This window comes from Neoarius graeffei, chromosome 21 (assembly GCF_027579695.1).
Source record: "Neoarius graeffei isolate fNeoGra1 chromosome 21, fNeoGra1.pri, whole genome shotgun sequence".
NCBI classification, from domain to species: Eukaryota; Metazoa; Chordata; class Actinopteri; order Siluriformes; family Ariidae; genus Neoarius; species Neoarius graeffei.
Genome location: NC_083589.1, coordinates 25,056,937 through 25,082,465, shown reverse-complemented (window position 1 = coordinate 25,082,465; position 25,529 = coordinate 25,056,937). Strand labels below are relative to the sequence as shown.

The following is a 25,529-nucleotide window of genomic DNA, read 5'->3' as shown; positions in this document are numbered from 1 at the left end:
TGCAACTCCAACAGCCCCGCTCAGCCCGACTCAGCACGGCACGGCTCAGCCCGACTCAGCCGCGTTTGTAGTGGAAAAGCGGCATTAGACAAATGGAGGAAATTCAAGATCATTGTTACCCTTCCCAGGATTGGACCAACAAAGATCACTCCAAAAGCAAGGCGCGTAATACTCTGCGGTGTCACAAAAGAACCCAGGGTAATTTGCAACTAAAGGCCTCTCTCACATTGGCTAATGCAGTGTTTCTCAACCTTTTTTCAGTCACGGCACCCTTCAGAAGTATGCAAATTCTCAAGGCACCCCCATATAAAATATACGCAGTCACGCTGACCCCAGCAGTGACGTTGTGACATGGGAAAGGGGGCCGTGAGACAAATTTTGATGATGCATGAGGCGGCGATGATCTGCATTAGTGTAACTATCATTTTTTGGAATTTTAATTCATTTTATTTATTTCAATGTGAGAATATATAATTTTTTGACGGCACCCCAACAAAGCCAGACAGCACCCCAGGGTGCCGTGGCACCCCGGTTGAGAAAGGCTGGGCTAATGTTAATGTTTATGAGTCCACCATCAGGAGAACACTGAACAACAGTGATGTTCATAGCAGGGTTACAAGGCAAAAGCTAGTGCTCTCCAAAAAGAACATTGCTGCCTGTCTACAGTTTGTTAAAGGTCACACGGACAAGCCAGAAGACTACTGAAAAAAAAATTGTGCACAGATGAAACTAAAATAGAACTTTTGAGTTTAAATGAGAAGCGTTATCTTTGGAGAAAGGAAAACACTGCATTCCAGTATGATAATCTTATCTCATCTGTGAAACATGGTGGTGGTAGTATCATGGTTTGGGCCTGTTTTGCTGCATTTTGGCCAGAACAGCTTACCATCAATGAATTCTGAATTATTCCAGCGAATTCTAAAGGAAAATGTCAGGATGTTTGTCCAGAAACTGAATCTCAAGAGAAACTTATTCAGGCAGGAATATAATCACCATAAGCACACAAGTCATTCTACCAAAGAATGGTTTAAAGAAGAATAATGTTCTGGAATGGCCAAGTCAAACTCCTGACCTTAATCCAATAGAAATGTTGTGTGAGTAGTTCATGTGAGAAAACACATCAACACCCCAGAGCTGAAGCTGTTCTGTACGGAGGAATAGACTAAAATTCCTCCAAGCCGGTGTGCAGAACTGATCAACAGTTGCCAAAAAAGTTTAGTTGCAGTTATTGCTGTACAAAAGGGGTCACACCAGATACTGAAAGCAAGGGTTCACATACTTTTGCCACTCACTAATATGTAATATTGGATCATTTTCCTCAATAAATAAATGACCGAGTATAATATTTTTGTCTTTCATAACAGCATTAAGCAGATGCTCTTCTCCAGAACAACATACCCAGAGTAGTTTGGGGTTAGGTACCTAGCTCAAGCACACTTCAACCGTTCCTGCCGGTTGAGGGAATCCAACCAGCAATCTTTTGATCCCAAAGCTGCTCCTCCAACCATTAGGCCATAGACATGTCTATAGGGTTCACAAACTTTCGATCAACACTGTAAATTATATCCTATAGCATTTACAATCTCTCAAATCAGTTGAACAAATATATGGTCCTTTATGACCCACCACACCTACTTAGATCAAAAGTTGCAGGCTATCTCTTGGTACCTCATATAGTGAAGGCTACATCAGAGGGCAGAGCCTTTTCTTACAAAGCCCCACAGTTATGGAACAGCCTTCCAAATAGTGTTCAGAAATCAGACACAGTTTCAGCATTTAAGTCTTGGCTGAAAGCATATATTTTTAGTCAAGTCCTTTGTTAATAGGTTTTTATTAGTTAAAGGAGTAGATACCGTGAGTTGACCTAGTGTCTAGCGTGTCCACCTCTCGACCGGGAGATTGTGAGTTCTACTCACGGTTGGGTCGTACCAAAGACCATCATAAAAATGGTACCTACTGCCATCTGGCAAGGCACGCTGCAAGTGGGAAAGTTAAACTCTCATGGTTACCAGAGGACTAGCCTCCCGCTGTATAGGCAAGAGGCTGAGGGCTATCGAAATGGAGATTGGTGCTGTACCCATACGCCTTAAGAGTTGGTTAGTACTGGGACAGGAGACTGCCTGGGAAGACCAGATTCTGGTGTGAGAGGGACTTTGACCTGACTTGAAAGGAGTAGATCTGGAGGGTCCTCAGGCATAGAGCGTTTTGGTAAACTGGGATGTATGGATGCTGTAGCCCCCCCACTCTCACATGTTCACTCGGGTTTGTTGATAGTGTAGTGGCTGGCTGCTTTATGTCCCGGGGCTCCCTCATGTCTGGGTTACCTTCTGGCTCTCCCTTTTTAGTTATGCTGTTATAGTCTTGCTGGCATCCCTGCTTGCACTCAGTGTACAATGCATCCTGTTCTTACTCATTAGGTGACATTGGGCATACCTAACAACCTGTGTTTTCTCTCCTCTGTCTCTTCCCTCTGTCTGTCCCTCTCTGAGTTACATGTCGATCCTGAGACACCAGTGATGCTGACCTTTTCTGCTCTTCAGACCTGCCTGATCCATCCTGATGCCCTACGTCTGGCTGGAGTCTAATCACGTCACTCCTGTGGAGGATGGCCCCATATGGACAGTTGAAAGTCGCACTTGGAAGACAGCTCTGGACACTTACAGTAATACATTTATGTCTGAGGACTACAGTTGACTTACTAACTTTAGAACTGCAGTTGTCATGAACAGTTTTGCACTCAAGTCTCCATCAATGAACCGTTTATACTGTAACTTCAACAAAACAGACTTCCTGTTAAAACTATAATGAATTTGCTGGTTTCACAGTTATACTTTGTGACTATATAGGACACTGTTATAGAAGCAAGTTATTTATAATCATGTTGTCTGTTATCACCCAAATGAAGATGGGTTCCCTTTTGAGTCTGGTTCCTTTGAGCTCTCTTCCTCATGTTGTCTGAGGAAGTTTTTCCTTGCCACCATTGCCACAGGCTTGCTCATTGGGGATAAATTAGGGGATAAACTAGGGATAAAATTAGCTCGTGTTTAAAGTCTTTATTTTTCTGTAAAGCTGCTTTGTGACAATGTTCTTTTGCTAAAAGCGCTATACAAATAAACTTGACTTAATACAGGGAGTGCAGAATTATTAGGCAAATGAGTATGTTGACCACATTACCCTCTCTATGCATGTTGGCCTACTCCAAGCTGCATAGGCTTGAAAGCCTCCTACCAATTAAGCATACCAGGTGATGTGCATCTCTGTAATGAAAAGGGGTGTGGTCTAATGACATCAACACCCTATATCAGGTGTGCAAAATTATTAGGCAACTTCCTTTCCTTTGGCAAAATGGGTCAGAAGAGGGATTTGACGGACTCAGAAAAGTCAAAAATAGTGACATATATTGCAAAGGGATGGAGCACTCTTAAAATTGCCCAGCTTTTGAAGCGTGACCATCGAACAATCAAGCGCTTCATTCAAAATAGTCAACAGGGTCGCAAGAAGCGCGTTGAAAAAAAAAGGCGCAAACTAACTGCCCGTGAACTGAGGAAAGTCAAGCGTGAAGCTGCCAAGATGCCACTCGCCACCAGTTTTGCCATATTTCAGAGCTGCAACATCACTGGAGTGTCAAAAAGCATAAGGTGTGCAATACTCAGGGACACGGCCAAGGTAACAAAGGCTGAAAAATGACCACCACTGAACAAGACACACAAGATGAAACGTCAAGACTGGGCCAAGAAGTATCACAAGACTGATTTTTCTAAGGTCTTATGGACAGATGAAATGAGAGTGAGTCTTGATGGGCCAAATGGATGGGCTCGTGGCTGGATCAGCAAAGGGCAGAGAGCTCCAGTCCGACTCAGACGCCAGCAAGGTGGAGGTGGGGTACTGGTATGGGCTGGTATCATCAAAGATGAGCTTGTGGGACCTTTTCGGGTTGAGGATGGCGTCAAGCTCAACTCCCAGTCCTATTGTCAGTTTTTGGAAGACACCTTCTTCAAGCAGTGGTACAGGAAGAAGTCCGCATCCTTCAAGAAAAACATGATTTTCATGCAGGACAATGCTCCATCACACGCATCCAAGTACTCCACAGCATGGCTGGCCAGAAAGGGTCTAAAGGAAGAAAGATTAATGACGTGGCCTCCTTGTTCACCTGATCTGAACCCCATAGAAAACCTGTGGTCCCTCATCAAATGTGAGATCTACAAGGAGGGGAAACAGTACACATCTCTGAACAGTGTCTGGGAGGCTGTGGTTGCTGCTGCACGCAATGTTGATCGCAAACAGATCAAAACACTGACTGAATCCATGGATGGCAGGCTTTTGAGTGTCCTTGTAAAGAAAGGCGGCTATATTAGTCACTGATTTGTTTTTTTTTTTGTTTTTGAATGCCAGCAATGTATATTAGTGAATGTTGAGTTGTTATATTGGTTTCCCTGGTGAAAATAAATGAGTGAAATGGGTATATGTTTGTTTTTTGTTAAGTTGCCTAATAATTATGCACAGTTATAGTCACCTGCACACACAGATATCCTCCTAAGATAGCTAAAACTAAGAAAGCCCTACTCCAACTTCCAAAAATACTCAGCTTTGATATTTATGAGTCTTTTGGGTTCATCAAGAACATAGTTGTTTTTCAATAATAAAACTAATCCTCAAAAATACAACTTGCCTAATAATTCTGCACTCCCTGTATACAGTTTTGTAGCAACATGGTAGACAGCCCTTTCCATCATCATCAAAACACACGCTGAGAGAATATCTTTTGAACAAACGCGAGGGAAAAAAAATGGAATATGTGGTTAGTCGGATTCTGTATAGTTTAAATGAAAATATGAGATTTCTTATCAAAACATGATTTCGTTGCTGATACGAAACTTTCTAATTACTGGGTTGAATGATGTAGCGTGAGCATGATCAATTCACGCAGTAATAATGTAAACCAGTTACATTATTAAAATCTCATGAGGACGTTGATACTGATGGGGGACTATCACTCTAAAATTAAATGAATGTGGTTTAAGCCTGTGCATGGGAGTAGTGAATGGGGCTGTTACTGAATACCAGTGATCTGGGTTTGAATCTCAGCTCAGGTGGCATTCAAGTTTATTCAGAGTTTTGGATATACATGATCAAATCATGTTGGATGTACAAAAACACAAAGTGTTAATGTAACACAATTCAATGACATGGAACCGATGTACGCATTTGAATTAAGTAAAGTCAACGATCTTTGTTGTGTTCATCATTCCAGTATAGTTACAGAATCAGTGCCAAGGTGCATTAAAGCTGTTCCAACACCTTATTAAGACACTTTATGTTGGTTTGTCCTTTAATTTGCTACCCTTGCATATCTTGGATTTGCAAGTGGATGATAGATCTATTACCAGCAGCAATTACACCTCCAAGCAGCCATAAGCCTTTATTATCTTTATTCCCTGGCTAATGTCTCGGTCACAACCGGCCGTACGTGCTCCTACAGCTGGTCTACGTGCAAAAAACGCAAGAAACGCACGGAGGGCGCGCGTGTGACGTGCTGATTTTCGAGCCGTAGACCGGCCGCAGACCGGCCGCAGACCGGCCGCAGAGGTTCTTTGTCATGTCAAACAAACTCTACGGGCGCTTACGTTTTTTTCAGGTTGCAAGACAAACTTACGGCCAACGTGCGTCTTTCTCCATGAACAAAAAAAAAAAAAAACGCAGCGATTTGGGAAACGCCAAAAATCGCACGGCCAAAAAATTGTACGTCCGGTTGTGACCTAGGCTTTAGAGGTGAGAGGGGGGTGAAAGATAAGATTGTTGCTGTACATCTGAAGCAGAAAGATGGTTTTAGGGGGTCACCATTAAAAAAAAGAAGAGGCTTCTTTGGGGAGGGGGTTATGCCTGGTTGTCTTATGAACAAATTCCAGGATTTAAAGGAAGCCAACTTTCTAGCCAACTTTACATACTTGAAAAGCTGATAACAGGAAAGATTTTCCTAAGTTGAAATCTTCATCTTTGTAGCGATGGGATGAGAGGGAGGCTGGTTGCTTTGAAGAAAAATTGCTTCTGCACCTCTCTCTGAAAGCAAATCCATACCTGATAGAAAAAATAAACCCTACACTGATCTCTCCTGGTCTTCACCATGCTCAGAGTGCTTACCGAGCCTGACTGTGCAGTACAGATAGTATTCACACACCAAGCTCACACAGATGTTGTATTGTTTACTGTATCTTTGCCTAGACATACATACGGAACCCTGTATCCCCTCCGTCTGCACAATGAAACATTCCAGCTACAATAAGAAAAGCTTAAAATACTAGATTTGAAGTTATAATATGCTTGAAGACAGGCAAGAGATCTGGAGCAACAACTGCACTTACACAAACAGCACAAAATATGTGTCTCTTACGGTATAATCCACTTACGTGCAGGATTTCCCAATCAAAATATATTAGTAAGCTGCTCTATTCCCTCACAAGGAGGTAAGGAAAAATCATTTAAAGCAAGACGGCCTTTTAATTTCATAAAATCAGTGCAATTTAGCTCCCTCTGAAATTTGGTGATTGGGATATATGTTTATTTCTGTAATATCTCACAAAATATCAGGCCATTCTGTGGCTGGGAAGTTATTTAATTTGAACGGATTCCCAAGCAAATAATGTGCATGAAATCGCTTGCTTTGCACAGTCAAGCAGACAGAGGAAGTCTGTGTGCGCATGCGCAGGTTTTGACTGTGCACTGATAGTTACATCATTCTGTTGCTAAACGAACAGCTGATCACACCGTGGTGCTCGCTGACCGTCGATATTTATTAGTTTGGTCCTGCGTTTCCTTTCCTTCGTATATAACATAACGTCTTTTCTTCTCGCTTTCTGTTGCTGTAGTCGGTCTTTCACGTTTCATGCGTCCGTCATTTTTTTCTCCCGTTTCAAATTTGTATCCCACAATGCCTTGTGCGAACAGGGAAAGCCCACCACGTGATGCATGACATAGTATCTTGAATTGAGTCATGGTGAAGCAGGAAAAAATAGCGGTGAATTTGGGGCCACGTGGCCCTAAATTCAATAATTGTTCTATTTTTTTAAAAAATAATAAAATTGGAAGTCTGTGATTCGAATTCAGTAACTTTCAGTCCACTAAAAAAATAATTGGGTGTTGGGGAAAATCCTTTTTATGACCTCAACTTGAAAAATCTTAAAGGCAGTCTACCTTTAAAATTACACTGTTTCCATTATGTACTTTAAAGCACACAACTTACTGAAGGATCATTTGCAAACAAAGACACAAAGTCAACCTGTGTGGAGAACAACAGTGTTTAAAATATAATAAATCAATGGATAGATGGACGGATGGATAGTGGGACGGCACCAAAGTGTTGTTTGGCTGATCCTTGGCAATTCTCAGCGATCGATTCTTTCTTCCCTCTGCGCTGCTAGGAATTATGAGATCTCTGGGAGAAGTTAACATGAAAGACTTCAGGGCAGTGACTAATCTAATGTGTACGAAGGCTGATCAGATAAACAGCAGGAGAACTCTTACTACATGCTGATAACTGAAGTGCTGAATAAGTGCACTAAAAAACATAGACCCTGATGCAAAAATCATCAATCTGTTGCATGATCCTGAACACACGGATTGGGTAAAGTTCGTTTATTCATCGACATTTGGCATTTAAATAGAGGCAGTCCATTCCCTCTTAATGACTGGACTAACATCTAGGCAAGATTGCAGGCTTGTTCAGATTATCCAACAGCAAAATGCTGTCAGCTAGTTACAGAGATCAGAAACAAAGCTCTTTTCTTTTAATCCTTCAACTGTTTCATTGGAAACAAGTCAATTTTCCTCAGAATTAATCTAAAAAAACTTGGCATAAGCATACCAGCTTATTATGAATCATTAAACAGCAAACGCTAATCACTGATCAGCAACAGAACCTGAAATGTGTACATGAATGATGTTACGAGTTCCTGTAGTACCTTCTTTGTCCCTAGCTACATCTGATTCTTGGACAGATCAAGCTTATTCAATGATAAGTAAATGTAATTGTTTAGCTTAACCACTTTAACCCTTTGATGGAAAACATATGCACACCCCTTCTAATGCTAGCCTAGTAAACTAGACCCACCCGCCTAGCGGCTAAAAATATTTTTTGCCTAGCGAATGGGTCTAGCCTCGCACCATATAAACAAAAACACCCCGGGCATCAAATCGTGCCCGCCAATCACAACGCAAGGTTTTTGTTTGGATTCTTTGGGCGGGCTTTTGCAGGAGTGACGACAAAGCTGCGCGACGCTGGAGAAAGCGCAACAGGAAAGATGGCTACGGCTAGTGAACAGCGCGCGTTTGACTCCGCTTTGGAATCAGTTTTAGAAGAATTAGACTTGGCGTTTTCGTTGAAACATGAGCAGGAAGAGGCTCTCCGCTCATTCCTTTTCAAGAAGGACGTTTTCGCTGTTTTGCCGACCGGCTATGGCAAAAGTCTGATCTACCAGCTGGCTCCGCTCGTAGCCAAAAGGATGGGGCTAGTTTGTGCAGTACGAAGAATTAATAAACAGCTTTGAAACATTACTTTTTGATTGTTTCTTATTTTCCCGTTATTTTAAATTTAAGGGAAATTATTTCACCAAACACCACTAAATAAAAACTCTCAAAAACAGTTTAAGCAAACCCTTGAAAAACACTTGGAAAAAAATGTGTATGTGGTACAGACTCCAAACTTGTGGTCATTATCTCCAAACTTCTTAATATCTAGAACCTGTTTATTAATTAATACGCATTTTGAAAAATTATTTATTTCAAGGCCTCCCCCACTGCTATCTGTCGCTCTGACTACGTCACAGTCACTGTTGCGCTGATTGGTCAGAGCGTTGGCCTATACGCACAGAGACAGTTTGAAAGACAGCGGTTTGTTCCTCCTACCCGCTTCGGAAATGTCTACGGATCGAGGCCAGACTAAATATTCACATTTAGTCTGGCTTGCCACACTGTAAAATATAATAAGTTGACTTTACTTAAAAAAAATATGCAAAGTCGTTGCCTCAAAAAAAGTCATTTATGTTGATTTAGATAAATTAGATTGGGTTAACTTATTTTTTGTGAGTTTGCAGTACTCAAATTAACTTAGATTAGTTTGATTACATTAACTTATTTATTTTGAGTTTGCAGTACTCACATAAACTTATATTAATTTGATTACATTAACTTATTTATTGTGAGTTTGCAGTACTCATCTTATATAATTTTGATTACATTAACTTATTTATTTTAAGTTTACAGTACAAGTTAATGTAATCAAAATTATATAAGATGAGTACTGCAAACTCACAATAAATAAGTTAATGTAATCAAATTAATATAAGTTTATGTGAGTACTGCAAACTCAAAATAAATAAGTTAATGTAATCAAACTAATCTAAGTTAATTTGAGTACTGCAAACTCACAAAAAATAAGTTAACCCAATCTAATTTATCTAAATCAACATAAATGACTTTTTTTGAGGCAACGACTTTGCATATTTTTTTTAAGTAAAGTCAACTTATTATATTTTACAGTGCAGGCTATTCTAATGCACAACATGGGTCAAAAATGGCCCGCATTCATTTTCCAGGTTATTTCATGCTGACTGAGTTTTTCTTTGCTCTATCTTTTGAAATCAATTTATTTTATGATTGAATATTCCAAGTATTCTTTAAATATCTTGTTTTTAATTACCACAAATCATTAATTTAATTTTTTCTTTCCTACTTTATGAACAAAAATACTTTTTATATTACTACACATGGGTCATCCAAGGCTACGTTCACACTGCAGGCTGAAGTGACTCAAATCCGATCTTTTCGCCCATATGTGACCTGTATCCGATCTTTTATTGACAATATGAACGACACAGATCCGATTTTTTCAAATCCGACCCAGGCCGTTTGGATATGTGGTCCTGATTCCGATTCCTATCCGCTCTTTTCATATGCGACTTCAGTCTGAACCGCCAGGTCGCATTCATCCGACTTACACGTCATCAACAAGCCACAAACGTCACTATTCTGCGCTGAAGTAGGCGGCGGGTCTCTCAAAAAAGTTACAACAACATGGCGCATAATCACAGGCGCAGATAGAGGGTGGGACTCGTCCCACCCAGATTTAAATTCACCTCGTTCGGTCCCCCCCACTTATAGGGAGGAAAAAACGTCTATGCTGTCTTTCTTTGCATAAGGCAAACCTCACGGAAAAATCAAAAGACTAATTACCATTCGGTTTATTGAGGTGCACAGCAGTGTATACATAGTTGCAACAACTCACATAAAACAAAACAAAGACTGATATTCGGTTGGTTGAGCTGCGCAGACTGCCATGCTCACTGCGTGTGACGTCGTCGTATCCTGCAATGCGCATGCGGAACACTTTTAGGTCGCTTTTCGTTCATACTGAGGATCACATACAAGTCGCATATATTTGTTAATGTGAACGACCTCACAAAAAAATCAGATTTCACAAAAAAATCGGAATTGAGCATTAAGCCTTGCAGTGTGAACGTAGCGCAAGTGTGATTTAAAATTAAATGTCTTAATACTATAACAATAATTTGTTTCAAGTAATTACTTTAGCAGTGAATGGGGCCAGTTATTTATTTATTAACGATGTAGTTAGCTAAGCCAACTACAATAAAATTAGCTAACTAAAGTAGAATATGTCAACAGCTCGGTAGCTAATAGTAATTACTTGTAACTTTCTGACAAGTAATCTACTCACTCTCAAGGTAACCTAAACATAATCAATTTTTTTCGAAGGTAATGTTAGAACAATTGAAAAACATTACTTACATGTATTAGATGGGCAAAGGGTGCTGTGCTGAGCTGTGAAATGTCTGACACAATTCACAGTTCCCACCAAACGCTGGAGTAAATGCATGCGGGTCGTTTCTGACCCATGTGTGTAAACTTCATCTCATCATCTCTAGCCGCTTTATCCTGTTCTACAGGGTCACAGGCAAGCTGGAGCCTATCCCAGCTGACTACGGGCGAAAGGCGGGGTACACCCTGGACAAGTCACCAGGTCATCACAGGGCTGACACATAGACACAGACAACCATTCACACTCACATTCACACCTATGGTCAATTTAGAGTCACCAGTTAACCTAACCTGCATGTCTTTGGACTGTGGGGGAAACCGGAGCACCTGGAGGAAACCCACGCGGACACGGGGAGAACATGCAAACTCCGCACAGAAAGGCCCTCGCCGGCCACGGGGCTTGAACCCGGACCTTCTTGCTGTGAGGCGACAGCGCTAACCACTACACCACCGTGCCGCCTGTGTGTAAACTTGATGTAGAATTACAAAAGCTGTGCTTGTTCATAACTTAAGAAAGGAAAAATAAAAATCATGATTTGTCCTGAACAAAAACAAGATATTTACTGCATATTTGGAAAAGTAAATGACAAAATGAATTTATTTCAAAAGTATATCATAGAAACACTCAGCCGTACATGAAATAACCTGGAAAATGAATGCAGGTCGTTTTTGACCCATGTTGTGCATTAGAAGGGTAGTGATACAAAAAGGGTTTTTATTCAAAAAGTAAGAAAGGAAAAAAATAAAATAAGGATGTATGATGATCAAAAACAAGTTAATTGAGGAATACCGTGAATACTGAATGATGGAATTAATTTATTGCAAAGATATAGAAGATAAAATCTCAGCCGGGTCACTTTTGACCCATGTTTTGCATCAAAGGGTTAACCATTTGGTTCCAATCTCCTCCGTATTTAACAGTCCAAACAAGCCTGAGACTTTCCTCAATGTAATTTATCCAGGCACATCTGGTGTTCAAAAGCTTTTACCTATTTGTCCCTCTAATTATTATTTTTTTTTGTATAAATGAACCTGCCTTGGCTAAATTAAATAATGGATGATGTTTTTCATTTTAAAGGGGGTCACACTGGCTGGATTTAGGGAAGCCATGGCCTAATGGTTAAAGCTGCAGCTTTAGGACCAAAAGGTTGTTGGTTCACTTCCCTAGACCAGCAGGCATAGCTGAAGTGCCCTTAAAGTGCATATCACAGGTAAATTCAGAAGCAAGATCAATGTAATTCTCCTATTTTATATTAAACTTTGGTCAAATATCTGTTGCATTTTGTGCAATTTTTTTTACCTTGCGCAATACCAGAAAAATTCAGTTGAAATCAAGCCATTTGAGGCGAATTGGTCCGCCTCTGAAAAAACTTGACATTTGGATTTCCCGGCAAACATTGATTTTCGTGACGTCGCGTGCGGGACGCCTCCCTCTGAATCCTACGTCAGCGCTGGTTTGTTTATGAGAAAACGACCTGGTGGTTTTCTGCAAATTTCTTCAACGTTATCACGTAATTATTAAAATGGTTAACAGATGTATCGTAGGAGGGTGTAGCAACACCAATCTTGATGGGATTAATACTCATCGTTTCCCAAAAGACCGGACAATGAGCGAGAAATGGGAGCGCTTGGTCTACACAGGCTGTGCACTGAAACTGCTGGCGCTTCCGCACATGACGTCACGAATCTGGCTCCAGACTCCCTTGGGATTTTTCCAGATGCGTTTTGTTTTTTGTTTTTTTCTGCTGTAGACAGATGGCCTTGTGCAAAATTACCCTTCTGGATGAGTGTGTAAAGGGACAGACTTTCATAAAAAAAACACGAAATTGGTCCAGGATATGCACTTTAAGCAAGGTTGCCCTGGATATGTTGTACGGTATGCTGCTCTGGATAAGCATGTCTGCTAAATGCTTGTAATGTAATGAACTGCAGTCCTCACTTAGGATGATTACTGATCAAAACTATTATAGGTTCTTTTTTCTTTTTTTTTAATTACCAGCTGTTGCAGGAAAAGTGCAGATAGATATTTTAACAGTGATTTGTATTCGACTACAGAGCACTGAGCATCTGATTGATGACATTCACCACAAAAATCAGACAGGACTGACTATTACCTGGCCTACAATTTGTTATTTACTCTTAAGTAAGCTTAGAAACTCTCAGTGCTCTCTGTTCTTCCCAACAATGTCTTACTTTTGCTTCTGATCATTCAGTCGAAACTTGAGCCACTTGTGTTACTATCAGCTCCTCCAAGACCTACAGTATATACACTACATGGCCAAAAGTATCTGGACACCCAATCATCACACCCAAATGTGTTTCTTCCTCAAACTGTTGTCACAAAGTTAGAAGTTCACAATTGCACAGAATGTCTTTGTATGCTGCAACGTTACAATTTCACTGGAATTGAGAGACCCAAACCTGTTCCAGCATCACAATATCCCTGTGAACAAAGCAAGCTCCATGAACACATGGTGTACCAAGGTTGGAGTGGAAGAACTCAAGTGTCCTGTACAGAACCCTGACCTCAACCTCACTAAACATCTTTGGGATGAACTGGAACACCAACTGCACCCCAGACCTCCTAACCCAACATCAGTGCTCAACCTCACTAATGCTCTTGGAACTGAATGATCACAAATCCCCACAGCTACACTCCAAAATCTAGTGGAAACCCTTCCCAGAAGAGTGGAGCTTATTATAACAGCAAAGAAGGAATAAATGTGGACTGGGATGTTCAGCAAGCACATATGAGTATGAGGTGTCCACAAACATTTGGCCACATTGTGTAATTTTATGCTTGATGTGGATCTGGAACTCAGGATGGAACCCAGGATTCTGGAGAACGAAGATACCAATGATAGATACCAAGATGCCAAGAATGATATCGGACCAACACTACTGCTAAAACTCTATCTGTTTTGAGTTGCTGTGCATAAACATTTCTGCTAAATAAAAGAAATGCAAATAGAAATATAGATGTAAATAGCATAAATTCTATGATCCATATGAAAATCTACACTAGGCTAGCATTTAAATAACTTCCTACTTCACACGGAGCTGTTTGCAATGTGACTGCTGGCAAGTTTGGAGCAACTCTCACTCTTTCTCTAGTGTTACTATTAAAACACACAACATACCAACAGATCTCTCTCTCTCTCTCTCTCTTCTCATTACTGCTGTACATTGTTTTCATTCTATTCCTACGCATTTGATGTCCTGGAAGGAAAAGTTCCTAACAAACAAACAGACCAAGAAGAACATTGTCTTTAAAAATAGTCATATAATGAATAGAAAGCCAAAAAAATCTAAATAAGTAATGGCTTTCAAAAACAAATGATTATAAAGAAGCGTCATTCAACATCTAACTAATTTTCAAGTACTTGCACACTAACTGGGTTTTAAAGTTCCGATGTAGTCCATGCATTGTTTCCTAAAGTGGGATGCCAACGTTCCCAGGAACGCTATTACTCGCTGAATTGATACTGTATATATCTGTAACCAGTCACAGTTTGTACCCTTTCTGTGATGCCGAACAGAAACAAATAAATAATTTTAACCATCTTTTTTTTTTTTTATTGTGGTATACTGACCCATACCAGTAGCTTTTTATATATCTGCACAGAAAAAAAAGTTATTTGAATTTAATTCATTTGTTTATATCAAGCGGTTGCACAAATTTAATTTGTCTTACATGCAGATGTATATTTGTAGTAACATTTACTCATTTTTTTAGTTGCATTAGCTTTAATTGCATCAAGTAGAATTTACCTCGATTAATCTCGATTCATTAATTAGAAAAATTTACTTAAAAATGTCACTTCATATCATTTCAAGTAAAAGTTACTTCATTTAAATTGTTAAATATTGCACAAATAAACAAGGAAATCAAATGTTTGCTCCCTTCTTTTACATCAGTTTTACTTATTTCATGCAAGAACACTTAAATAATTAAAATTAAAATTGTGTAAATCTGGGCGGCACGGTGGTGTAGTGGTTAGCGCTGTCGCCTCACAGCAAGAAGGTCCTGGGTTCGAGCCCCGGGGCCGGCGAGGGCCTTTCTGTGTGGAGTTTGCATGTTCTCCCAGTGTCCGCGTGGGTTTCCTCCGGGTGCTCCGGTTTCCCCCACAGTCCAAAGACATGCAGGTTAGGTTAACTGGTGACTCTAAAATTGACCGTAGGTGTGAGTGTGAATGGTTGTCTGTGTCTATGTGTCAGCCCTGTGATGACCTGGCGACTTGTCCAGGGTGTACCCCGCCTTTCGCCCGTAGTCAGCTGGGATAGGCTCCAGCTTGCCTGCGACCCTGTAGAAGGATAAAGCGGCTAGAGATAATGAGATGAGATTGTGTAAATCTAAACCATATAAAACTATACATTATTTAAACATTATTTCCTGTTCTCACTTGGAAACATCTGATTTCAAAGATATTGATTATTACTACTGTGAAAGAGAACTAATAAACTTTTACATAAATACTTGATACCGCAAAAACATTTCATAACATAATAACCCTAGGCCTTAAAACCAATAGAAAACAAGAAATATTGGAAACATTACGCAAATCAAGTTCATAAGCCACACCCCCACCACATGAGCAATATGGCATGGTAGGGAAAATGGCCGCTCTCACAGCAAACGACACTGAGCATGTGCAGTCGCAGCTGACTTTATATTTGTTTTAAAGCATCTTAAAATTGCTTCTAATTCTAATCACTTCTAATCTCTACTTTGTTAAACCAAAAGCATATTTAAATTAAATAGACAAGCAAAAATTTATCATGTACAGTTTACTAAAAATCAAATACATTTTTCTCCTGTGGGATTCATGCTGACAGTGTTGACGTTAACTGGGAAAGATATCATGAAAATACACCATTATGATGGGCTTTTTAAAATATTTACCAAAAGAGGACAAACTCTGTAGCCAAGTATTGAGTTGTTTTGTCAATACTTATTTGAGTTTTACAAAAATGATTGTGTAAGGGGGCGTCGTGGCTCAGGTGGTTAAGGCGCCATACCATGAATGCGGGCGACCCGGGTTCGATTCCGGCTCGAGGTCATTTCCCGATCCCTTCCTGTCTCTCTCTCTCCCGCTCATTTCCTGTCTCTACACTGTCCTATCCAATAAAGGTGCAAAAAGCCCAAAAAAATATCTTTAAAAAAAAAAAAAAAAAAAAAAATGATTGTGTAAAATCTGATATTACTTTTTGTCCTGTGCTCTTCATATGAGAAAATGAGAGTAGAAATCTTCTATGAAAACAGGATCTCAAGAATAAAATAATTTTCTCTTCCTCAAAACGTCAGATTTGTCTTTGTAACAACTGTTCATTATCTTTATCTCTGATATAAAATTATTCTTTTATTGCGTCTTTTATAAGACCAAATAAATTGCCAAACTAGAATGGCACATGGTAGAGTAAATACCTCTGCCAAGCCACATCAAAATCAACATCAAAATCAAATCACTTGAACCTAGGTTAATACTAAAGCTGTCCACCAAATTTCATCCAAATCTGTTCACTACCTTTTGAGTTACGTTGGGAACAGACAGAAAAATCCTGGATCTACATACATATTCAGATTTGCACCAAAATCTAATCATTTGTTCCTTGGCCCACCTCATCTCCTCTCACCGCTTTATCCTGTTGTACAGGGTCGCAGACAAGCTGGAGCCCATCCCAGCTGACTACGGGCGAAAGGCGGGGTACACCCTGGACAAGTCACCAGGTCATCACAGGGCTGACACATAGACACAGACAACCATTCACACCTACGGTCAATTTAGAGTCACCAGTTAACCTAACCTGCATGTCTTTGGACTGTGGAGGAAACCCACGCGGAGAACATGCAAACTCCACACAGAAAGGCCCTCACTGGCCACGGGGCTCGAACCCGGACCTTCTTGCTGTGAGGCGACAGAGCTAACCACTACACCAACGTGTCGCCCCCATGGCCCATCTTTCCACCAAATTTCATCCAAATCCGTTCAATACTTTTTGTGTTACGTTGGGAACAGACAAGAAAACAAACAAACAGAGATGCAAACATAACCTCCTCCAACACAGTTAGGGGTGGCAATAAAAAAGCTCTTATTGAGATCCATTACAGCTCAAGAAATACAGTTTCACTCTTACCTGATTTCCCCACTCCTGCTCTTCCAAAAACAGCCACTTTAACCTCGGGGCTCTTCGCCATGATAACAGAAGATACTTCAGCACAACAGATTAGTCACGGAGTGGACAGTTATTGTTGTGTTGCTGCAGCCTCCTCATTGGTTCATCTCCGCCTCTGCATATGAGGGCAGGATCTCCTGCAAACACAGACACGCAACATCTGAATAATTTATGTTACATAACCCATACCTTTGATGACAGGACTCAAACCGTTGTTGTTTTAAATTAATTCAGGTTAAGCTCAGGTCACATTCATGGCAAGCTGGAATCTAGTTTGTTCGGTGGACACCAAAGTTCTCAAAAGCCTGATGCTAATGATTCTTCTTGTCTTGGAAACAGATTGTTCACTGCTTCTCTCACTGATAACATCATGAGTCATTCTCAGTCATAGTGTGGGCAACATACATATGTGTGTGTGTGTGTGTGTGTGTGTGTGTGTGTGTGTGTGTGTGTGTGTGTGTGTGCATATGTGAAGGTGTGTGTGGCATGCCTATAAATTATTCATTCACAAAGCAAATGAGCAGTTCCTGACACTAAATACGCTGTCAAATCAAATTCAATTCAATTTGTTGTCAGCAACCGATTTCTCACTGGACGTAAACTGCAAATCAAAACTCATTCATGTTGTCACTGATGAAACATTTGCCTTCAAAAATAAGCCTTTTTCTGTTTGAAAGAAGACAGGCTGAGGCAACTTTTTAATTATTTGACTTGTCAGTAAACCTGATGTATGAAATATTCTCTGAACTCTATGTTCTACACTGTTTCTGAGACTAGTTTCGTTTATAAAAATTGCTTTGTTTTCGGACCAAAGGCTCAGAGTGACTTGGAATTCAACTCAGCTCAGCATTTCATCTTTATGTTCTGTTTGATTCAAAATGAACCTCTGAAAAAAATGACCAAATATGCAAAGATTCCAGTTGTTGAACGTGTAAGGAAAAATAAGATTAGAAAAATACTTTCAGTTTTGTTTTTTCTTTTGTATTTCTTTGAACCTTGGGTTTTTCCATAAATATCTCCAGCAAGTGTTTGAAATCCCACTGCAGAGGTGACGCACAGGGTTTTCAGTATTCACTGCTAACATTAGCTTAAAAGCAAACATGCCATGATTTTTTGACTGGATCTTTCAGTGAAGAAAATTATTCACCGCTAGCACTAGCCTGCTAGTTACTATGACGTAACCTAACAGGATTTCTGACAGGTTTTTTCAGTGAAAAATCTTCCTTACTAAAATTAGCCCATTAGCTACCGTAACATGTCCTAACCTGATGGGATTTTATGACTGGATTGATCTTTCAGTGAAGAAAATTATTCACCACTAACACTAGCCTGCTAGTTACCATGATTTAACCTGACATGTTTCTGACAGAGTTTGCAGTGAAAAATACTCATTTCCAAAATTAGCCGATGAGATAACATGATGTGACCTGACACGATTTTTTGACTGCATCTTTCAGTGAAGAAAATTATTCACCACTAACACTAGCCTGCTCATTACCAGGCTATAACCTGACAGTATTTTTCAATGAAAAATACTCCTTATTAAAATTATCCTAGCAGCTAACATGACCCAACCTCATCTCATTCATTCTCATTATCTCTAGCCGCTTTATCCTGTTCTACAGGGTCGCAGGCAAGCTGGAGCCTATCCCAGCTGACTACAGGCGAAAGGCGGGGTACACCCTGGACAAGTCGCCAGGTCATCGCAGGGCTGACACATAGACACAGACAACCATTCACACTCACATTCACACCTACGGTCAATTTAGAGTCACCAGTTAACCTAACCTGCATGTCTTTGGACTGTGGGGGAAACCGGAGGACCCGGAGGAAACCCACACGGATACGGGGAGAACATGCAAACTCCACACAGAAAGGCCCTCGCCGGCCACGGGGCTCGAACCCGGACCTTCTTGCTGTGAGGCGACAGCGCTAACCACTACACCCCCGTGCCGCCCTCGCTGGAGCTTTCATTGAAGAAAATTATTCACTGCTAACACCAGCCTGCTAATTACTATGACGTAACCTAACAGGATTTCTGACAGGATTTTCTCGTGAAAATTATTCAAAGCTAAAACCAGCCTACTAGCTAACAATCTGTACCACTTAAAAACACATCCCCAGGCTCCAGGCAGATCATTTTTGGTCATTTTGACCATTGAGTAAAAAATGTATTCAACAAAGGTGTTTTAAATGACTGATTCTTTTAAATATGAAAAAGGGTAAAACAAAAAGGGGTTAGGTGCCTGTGTTCGTAAATATACAGTACTTTATGCTACACTTCACTTTAAGAAGAAGAAACCTTTACTTGTCACGTGCACACTTCAAGTACAGTGAAATTCATCCTCTGCATTTAACCCATCTGAAGCAGTGAACACATGTACACACACCCAGAGCAGTGGGCAGCCACATTACAGCACCCGGGGAGCAGTCAGGGGTTAAGTACCTTGCTCAAGGGCACGTCAGCCCAAGGCCGCCCCACGTTAATCTAACTTTATGCTAATCTATACATTTCCTTGGTACACTCAAGGGTATTTATTTTGTAACTTTATTGCATATCTTTTACCTGGAAAGGTGCATCTAGTATACCTTTAAAGGATAATTAAAGGTATTACAGTGGCCCTTAATGTCACATTCAACATTCACATTACCATGTAATAAATATACACTCACGGTACAAAAGATGTCCAGTGTTTCACTCCAGTGACAAGGAGGTACAGTTCAGTACTTATTTCTGAGAGTGTACTAACGATTGAAATGAAGCTTGTACTGCTGTGTGAATAAAACATGAACTAAACTCAGTTATGCGCTGTATCACTCTTTCTCATTTAAGCCTAATATTGACATATAGGGTGATGTGTAATTGCTTTAATTAGCAACGTCAAAGACTCCTTTCTCTCTTCCTCATGGTGGTCTTCTGTACTTCACAGGGTCTTTATAGAATAGGAGTGCTTTCAGAGCTGGAGCTCCTGAAGCTGGAGTCCTAAAGGTGGCCTTCAAAGCACATTCTGATACATATCATCTGAAATTATTAAATTCCAGTGACAAATGCATACCATTTCTGGAAGGAAAGAAGGAAGGATGGAAAGGAAAGAAATCTGTACTTGACTGTTCGGTCCTGAGAAAAACTTCTACTTTCCCAGTTACAAGAAAGGGGATAATATGAGGCAGGGTAGTATCAAGGACTATAAAATGATGTTTGAGCTACATTACATTAAAAAGGTAATAATTGGGTCCCACCAAAAAAAGTACTTGTCCTATCATTTGAAGATCAGAAGTTCCAATCCCAAGGATATCACAGCTTTCTGGGCCAGGAACCAAGAGAACAAAATTGTTCTCTGGGTAGGAGGCATAACATACTCTTGCTCTCCTGCAATCACAGTGACATTAGCCAATCCTGTGTATCTGTGAGCTCTTGTATGAGGAAGAAGGCAGATAGTGCTTTCCTTCCAGTGTATGACACAACATGAGCAGGATGTGATTAGCCTTCCATGTGTTAGCCTTCACCTGAGGATGGTCGGTGGCTGTCATGTGATAGGGGAAAGTGGGTGGAAATTTGCAGGTGACCGAACTGGTGAGAAAAATATGGAAAAAATGTTGCAGAAATACAACTCCGATTCCAAAAAAGTTGGGACAAAGTACAAATTGTAAATAAAAATGGAATGCAATAATTTACAAATCTCAAAAACTGATATTGTATTCACAATAGAACATACACAACATATCAAATGTCGAAAGTGAGACTTTTTGAAATTTCATGCCAAATATTGGCTCTTTTGAAATTTCATGACAGCAACACATCTCAAAAAAGTTGGGACAGGGGCAATAAGAGGCTGGAAAAGTTAAAGGTACAAAAAAGGAACAGCTGGAGGACCAAATTGCAACTCATTAGGTCAATTGGCAATAGGTCATTAACATGACTGGGTATAAAAAGAGCATCTTGGAGTGGCAGCGGCTCTCAGAAGTAAAGATGGGAAGAGGATCACCAATCCCCCTAATTCCACAAATAGTGGAGCAATATCAGAAAGGAGTTCGACAGTGTAAAATTGCAAAGAGTTTGAACATATCATCATCTACAGTGCATAATATCATCAAAAGATTCAGAGAATCTGGAAGAATCTCTGTGCGTAAGGGTCAAGGCCGGAAAACCATACTGGGTGCCCGTGATCTTCGGGCCCTTAGACGCCACTGCATCACATATAGGCATGCTTCTGTATTGGAAATCACAAAATGAGCTCAGGAATATTTCCAGAGAACATTATCTGTGAACACAATTCACCGTGCCATCTGCCATTGCCAGCTAAAACTCTATAGTTCAAAGAAGAAGCCGTATCTAAACATGATCCAGAAGCGCAGACATCTTCTCTGGGCCAAGGTTCATTTAAAATGGACTGTGGCAAAGTGGAAAACTGTTCTGTGGTCAGACGAATCAAAATTTGACGTTCTTTATGGAAATCAGGGATGTCGTGTCATTCGGACTAAAGTGGAGAAGGATGACCCAAATTGTTATCAGCGCTCAGTTCAGAAGCCTGCATCTCTGATGGTATGGGGTTGCATTAGTGCGTGTGGCATGGGCAGCTTACACATCTGGAAAGACACCATCAATGCTGAAAGGTATATCCAGGTTCTAGAGCAACATATGCTCCCATCCAGACGACGTCTCTTTCAGGGAAGACCTTGCATTTTCCAACATAACAGTGCCAAACCACATACTGCATCAATTACAGCATCATGGCTGCGTAGAAGAAGGGTCCGGGTACTGAACTGGACAGCCTGCAGTCCAGATCTTTCACCCATAGAAAACATTTGGCGCATCATAAAACGGAAGATACTACAAAAAAGACCTAAGACAGTTGAGCAACTAGAATCCTAAATTAGACAAGAATGGGTTAACATTCCTGTCCCTAAACTTGAGTAACTTGTCTCCTCAGTCCCCAGACGTTTACAAGAGAAAAAAGAGAAAAGGGGATGTCTCACAGTGGTAAACATGGCCTTGTCCCAACTTTTTTGAGATATGTTGTTGTCATGAAACTTAAAATCACCTAATTTTTCTCTTTAAATGATACATTTGCTCAGTTTAAACATTTGATATGTCATCTATGTTCTATTCTGGATAAAATATGGAATTTTGAAACTTCCACATCATTGCATTCTGTTTTTATTTACAATTTGTACTTTGTCCCAACTTTTTTGGAATCAGGGTTGTAACTTTTAATACAGGTCTTGGGGATTAACATTTTTTTCTATTCGAAATCATTTCTATACATCTTTATTTACTTTTATTCATTTATTTCTGATAAAATAGGCATGCATTAAAATGGTGTTCAGTTAAAATCCAAGAAAAGAATATGTCAGAATTTTTAATAACACTGGTTATAAACATCACACTGTACATAAGTACAGATGTATGAAAAAAATACTTTCTGCAAATCACAGCACAGTCTTTTCTGCAGCCCGTGTCACAACACCCTTAGAAGAGCAATGTTTTATATTCTGATACAGTCAGTTGTGTGCACAAGACGACAGAATATGACCTTCACATATGCACATTCACACCACCTGGGATTAATTTAATGCTGATAAATTTATCATGGGGATTATCAAAGATGCTGATTTATCAGATATACATAAAGATAATTCATTTCATACAGCCAGATGTGGTGTACAAAAAGGAAAGCAAAAGCAACTGGTTGATAATATGCTCCATCACAGTATAGACTGTCTATAGCTTATGAATGAATTTCCATGTCCATATAGACGCAAATACAAATTTGGGTTAAATTCTTTTTGGAAAGAAGATGAATTTATAAAAGCAGGGAGCACAAAGCCAGCAGTGTTTGATGGCTCAATTATAGACCAAAGCCAGGGTGCGGACCACTCCATTACAGAGAAGAAACACTTAAATGCTCAAATTATAAACTGGTTTTATAGCCAGGAACTGACATCATATGCTTACATTTTGGTTCAGAGCTTCTGTCTCTTTAAGTAAAATGGTGATTTCAATCTGACATATCTGAAATAGAGGTGGCCAGGAAATGGGACACAAAAAATACCCATGATTTTGTGCATGGAATTTTTTTTTCTTTTTTTAATGGATAGCAGGTTTGTGCTGTCTGATCCATGTTCCCTCATCATCCACAAGACCAAGGAGTTGCCAGATTGGACTTACAAGCCCAATCACAGTTTTAAAATCAGCCCAAATGATTATAAACCAACCCAAGCTGTAGCTAAATCACATCTACCAGCACACTGGAAAGCTATGGCCTTAAGGTTAGAGAAGGTTAGAGAAGCTTTGGAACCAAAAGGTCATGGTTTGATTTCCTAGACCAGCAGGAATGACTGAAGTGCCATTGAGCAAGGCACCTAACCCCCAACTGCTGCCCACTGCTTTGCACTCTCAGCAAATAAAGTACTGTACCTTTAGCGGTACAACAACTTGTCACTGGGGCAGTACCATGTAAGTACCATTTGTACCCTTTATATACTGCTTGGGAACATATACAGTTGGGGTCAGAAGTTTACATACAGTGACATGAATGCACGGGCGATTGCTCTAAGACAACGAGGGAGGCTCAGCCTCCTCTAAAAATGACGAACATCGTGTAGGATGAATTGCGCTAGGCTTATGTTATAGCCGACCTTATAACATTGCTATTTCAGATCCAGAATCATAGAAATATATGTGCTCAACCCACTACAGTGCGAAATCATTCCGTTATAACTTTCCCCAGTTCATCTAATGTATGCGTGAGTTTTTCCCCCTCGTGACAGCGCGATGCAGCCCAGCCTCAGGGGACTTCAATGACATTTGGGAGCTCTGCGCTTTTCAATCTCAAAATGCAAGACGGTTATTGGACAAATACTGCGAAAATGCCCGCCCACGGACTCCGAGCCTCACAGTGGGAGGGACATGGCAAAGCTTTCCGCGAGGAGACTGGTGATTGGTGAAAGTGGCCGGATATTTTCTTTGATTGACAGCTCGTTTCAAATATAGACAGGCAGCGGTGAATTTCAGTTCAGTCCCATGCGGATTCGCAAGTGCTGTGGTGTATTGTAAGAGATCAGCTTACATTTCGATTTCATTCATTACATACAGTTTCTACCAGTTTTTTTATAGTTTGTATATATTTTCATTGTAAATAAAGTGTAAATATAGTGTTGTCAAGTTTGCTATCTTAGTTCCAGAAATTTTGTTTATTTGAGTGACTGAACTTGAACTTGAGGGGGCTAGTCAGCTAGCAAGAAAGCTGCGCACGGATGCCAAGCATTGCTGATTTAATTTTGGCGAAGCCATTTGCCAGTCTTCCTTTCGAGGAAAAAATTAAAATTAAAGAGCAGGGTAGACCAACGCCTCAAATTGACTTGGTGAAAAAAGTAGGGAATAATATTCGTTCCTTTCAGCTCTCCTGGTATGAGAAAGTGAATTGGCTAACAGCAAGTGACCCACATCAACAACAGTAAATAGGCTACTTTAGTAATATGTCATGGATGGACCAAAATATAGAGTCTATTTAAAATGTTTATGCTGAGTATATTATATTGGAATATATATTTCTCTGGATATGAATTAAACACAGCTACAATTTGGAAAACATTTTTAAACAAAAACACAGCCGAGAACATTTCACACTACAGACCTGCATTAAAAGTGAAGGGTTATCAAAATTGTCAATAAAACATTTCTCAGTCAAAATAAGTAAAATATAGGGAAAGTGTCATTGAATGAAATGTGTGGCACCCAGCTCTATGTTTGGCTCCCCAAGGTCAGTGCTTGTGCCTATTCCAGAACACTCTGCTGTTACTGCTGAGGTTCCTGACAAAGAGTTGCTTTCAATAATGATCAATTTTTAAACAACATGCCACAATTTTAAAATATAAAATGTTAAAATATACCCCCCCCAACACCACCATCATGTATATTGGACAGTAGGCTAATGGGCCAAAAGAACCTGTTATTTCACAGTTTGTGACCCTGCCAACAATCAGCCAGATCAGAGGCAAGAGTATGGGCAAAATTGATGTGTTTTTTCTTTTTTCTTTTAAAATCTGGAAATATCGTAACCAACCAGCCTCCCCTGTTTGAAAGACTACCAGCCGCCACTGCATGAATGTCATCTTGGATATGAATGTCATGGCAATATTTGGGCTTTCAGTAGTTTCTCTGAACTGTTCTTTTTCTGTGGCAGAATAATTATACAGCATACATCTTTAATAAAAAAAAAAACACTAGAATTTGGTGCACAAGTTTTAATTTACTTTGGGTTTTCTGAAATCAACACAGGGTCAAAATTATACATACAGGGTCAAAAATATACATACACTCACTTAGATTATTAATTCAGAGGTGCTGAAACTTCCAAAATGTCTCTTATCTTGCCAAGGCCGAGGTCTCTTAACTTCCTCTTATTGATCATGATTGACTACAGCTAGTAGATTCTCTGTGCCTTCATTAAAAGGGTTTGTTTACAGACCTCATTGGATTGACCAGCACACAGTAAAATGGGAAAGTCCAAGGAGCTCAGTGCAGA

The 25,529-nt window shown here is 40.1% G+C and overlaps 1 protein-coding gene across 2 annotated transcripts in view; it reads right to left on the bottom strand.

The window, feature by feature from the left end:
- Window positions 1-25,529, bottom strand: part of rerg (RAS-like, estrogen-regulated, growth inhibitor) — a 136,539-nt gene that overhangs the window by 104,496 nt on the left and 6,514 nt on the right. For both annotated transcript variants that reach the window (XM_060902877.1, XM_060902879.1), the window contains exon 2: window positions 16,963-17,138. In XM_060902877.1, the coding sequence (XP_060758860.1) occupies window positions 16,963-17,023 (61 nt within the window). In that variant the 5' untranslated portion in view covers window positions 17,024-17,138. The remainder of the gene's footprint in view (window positions 1-16,962; window positions 17,139-25,529) is intronic.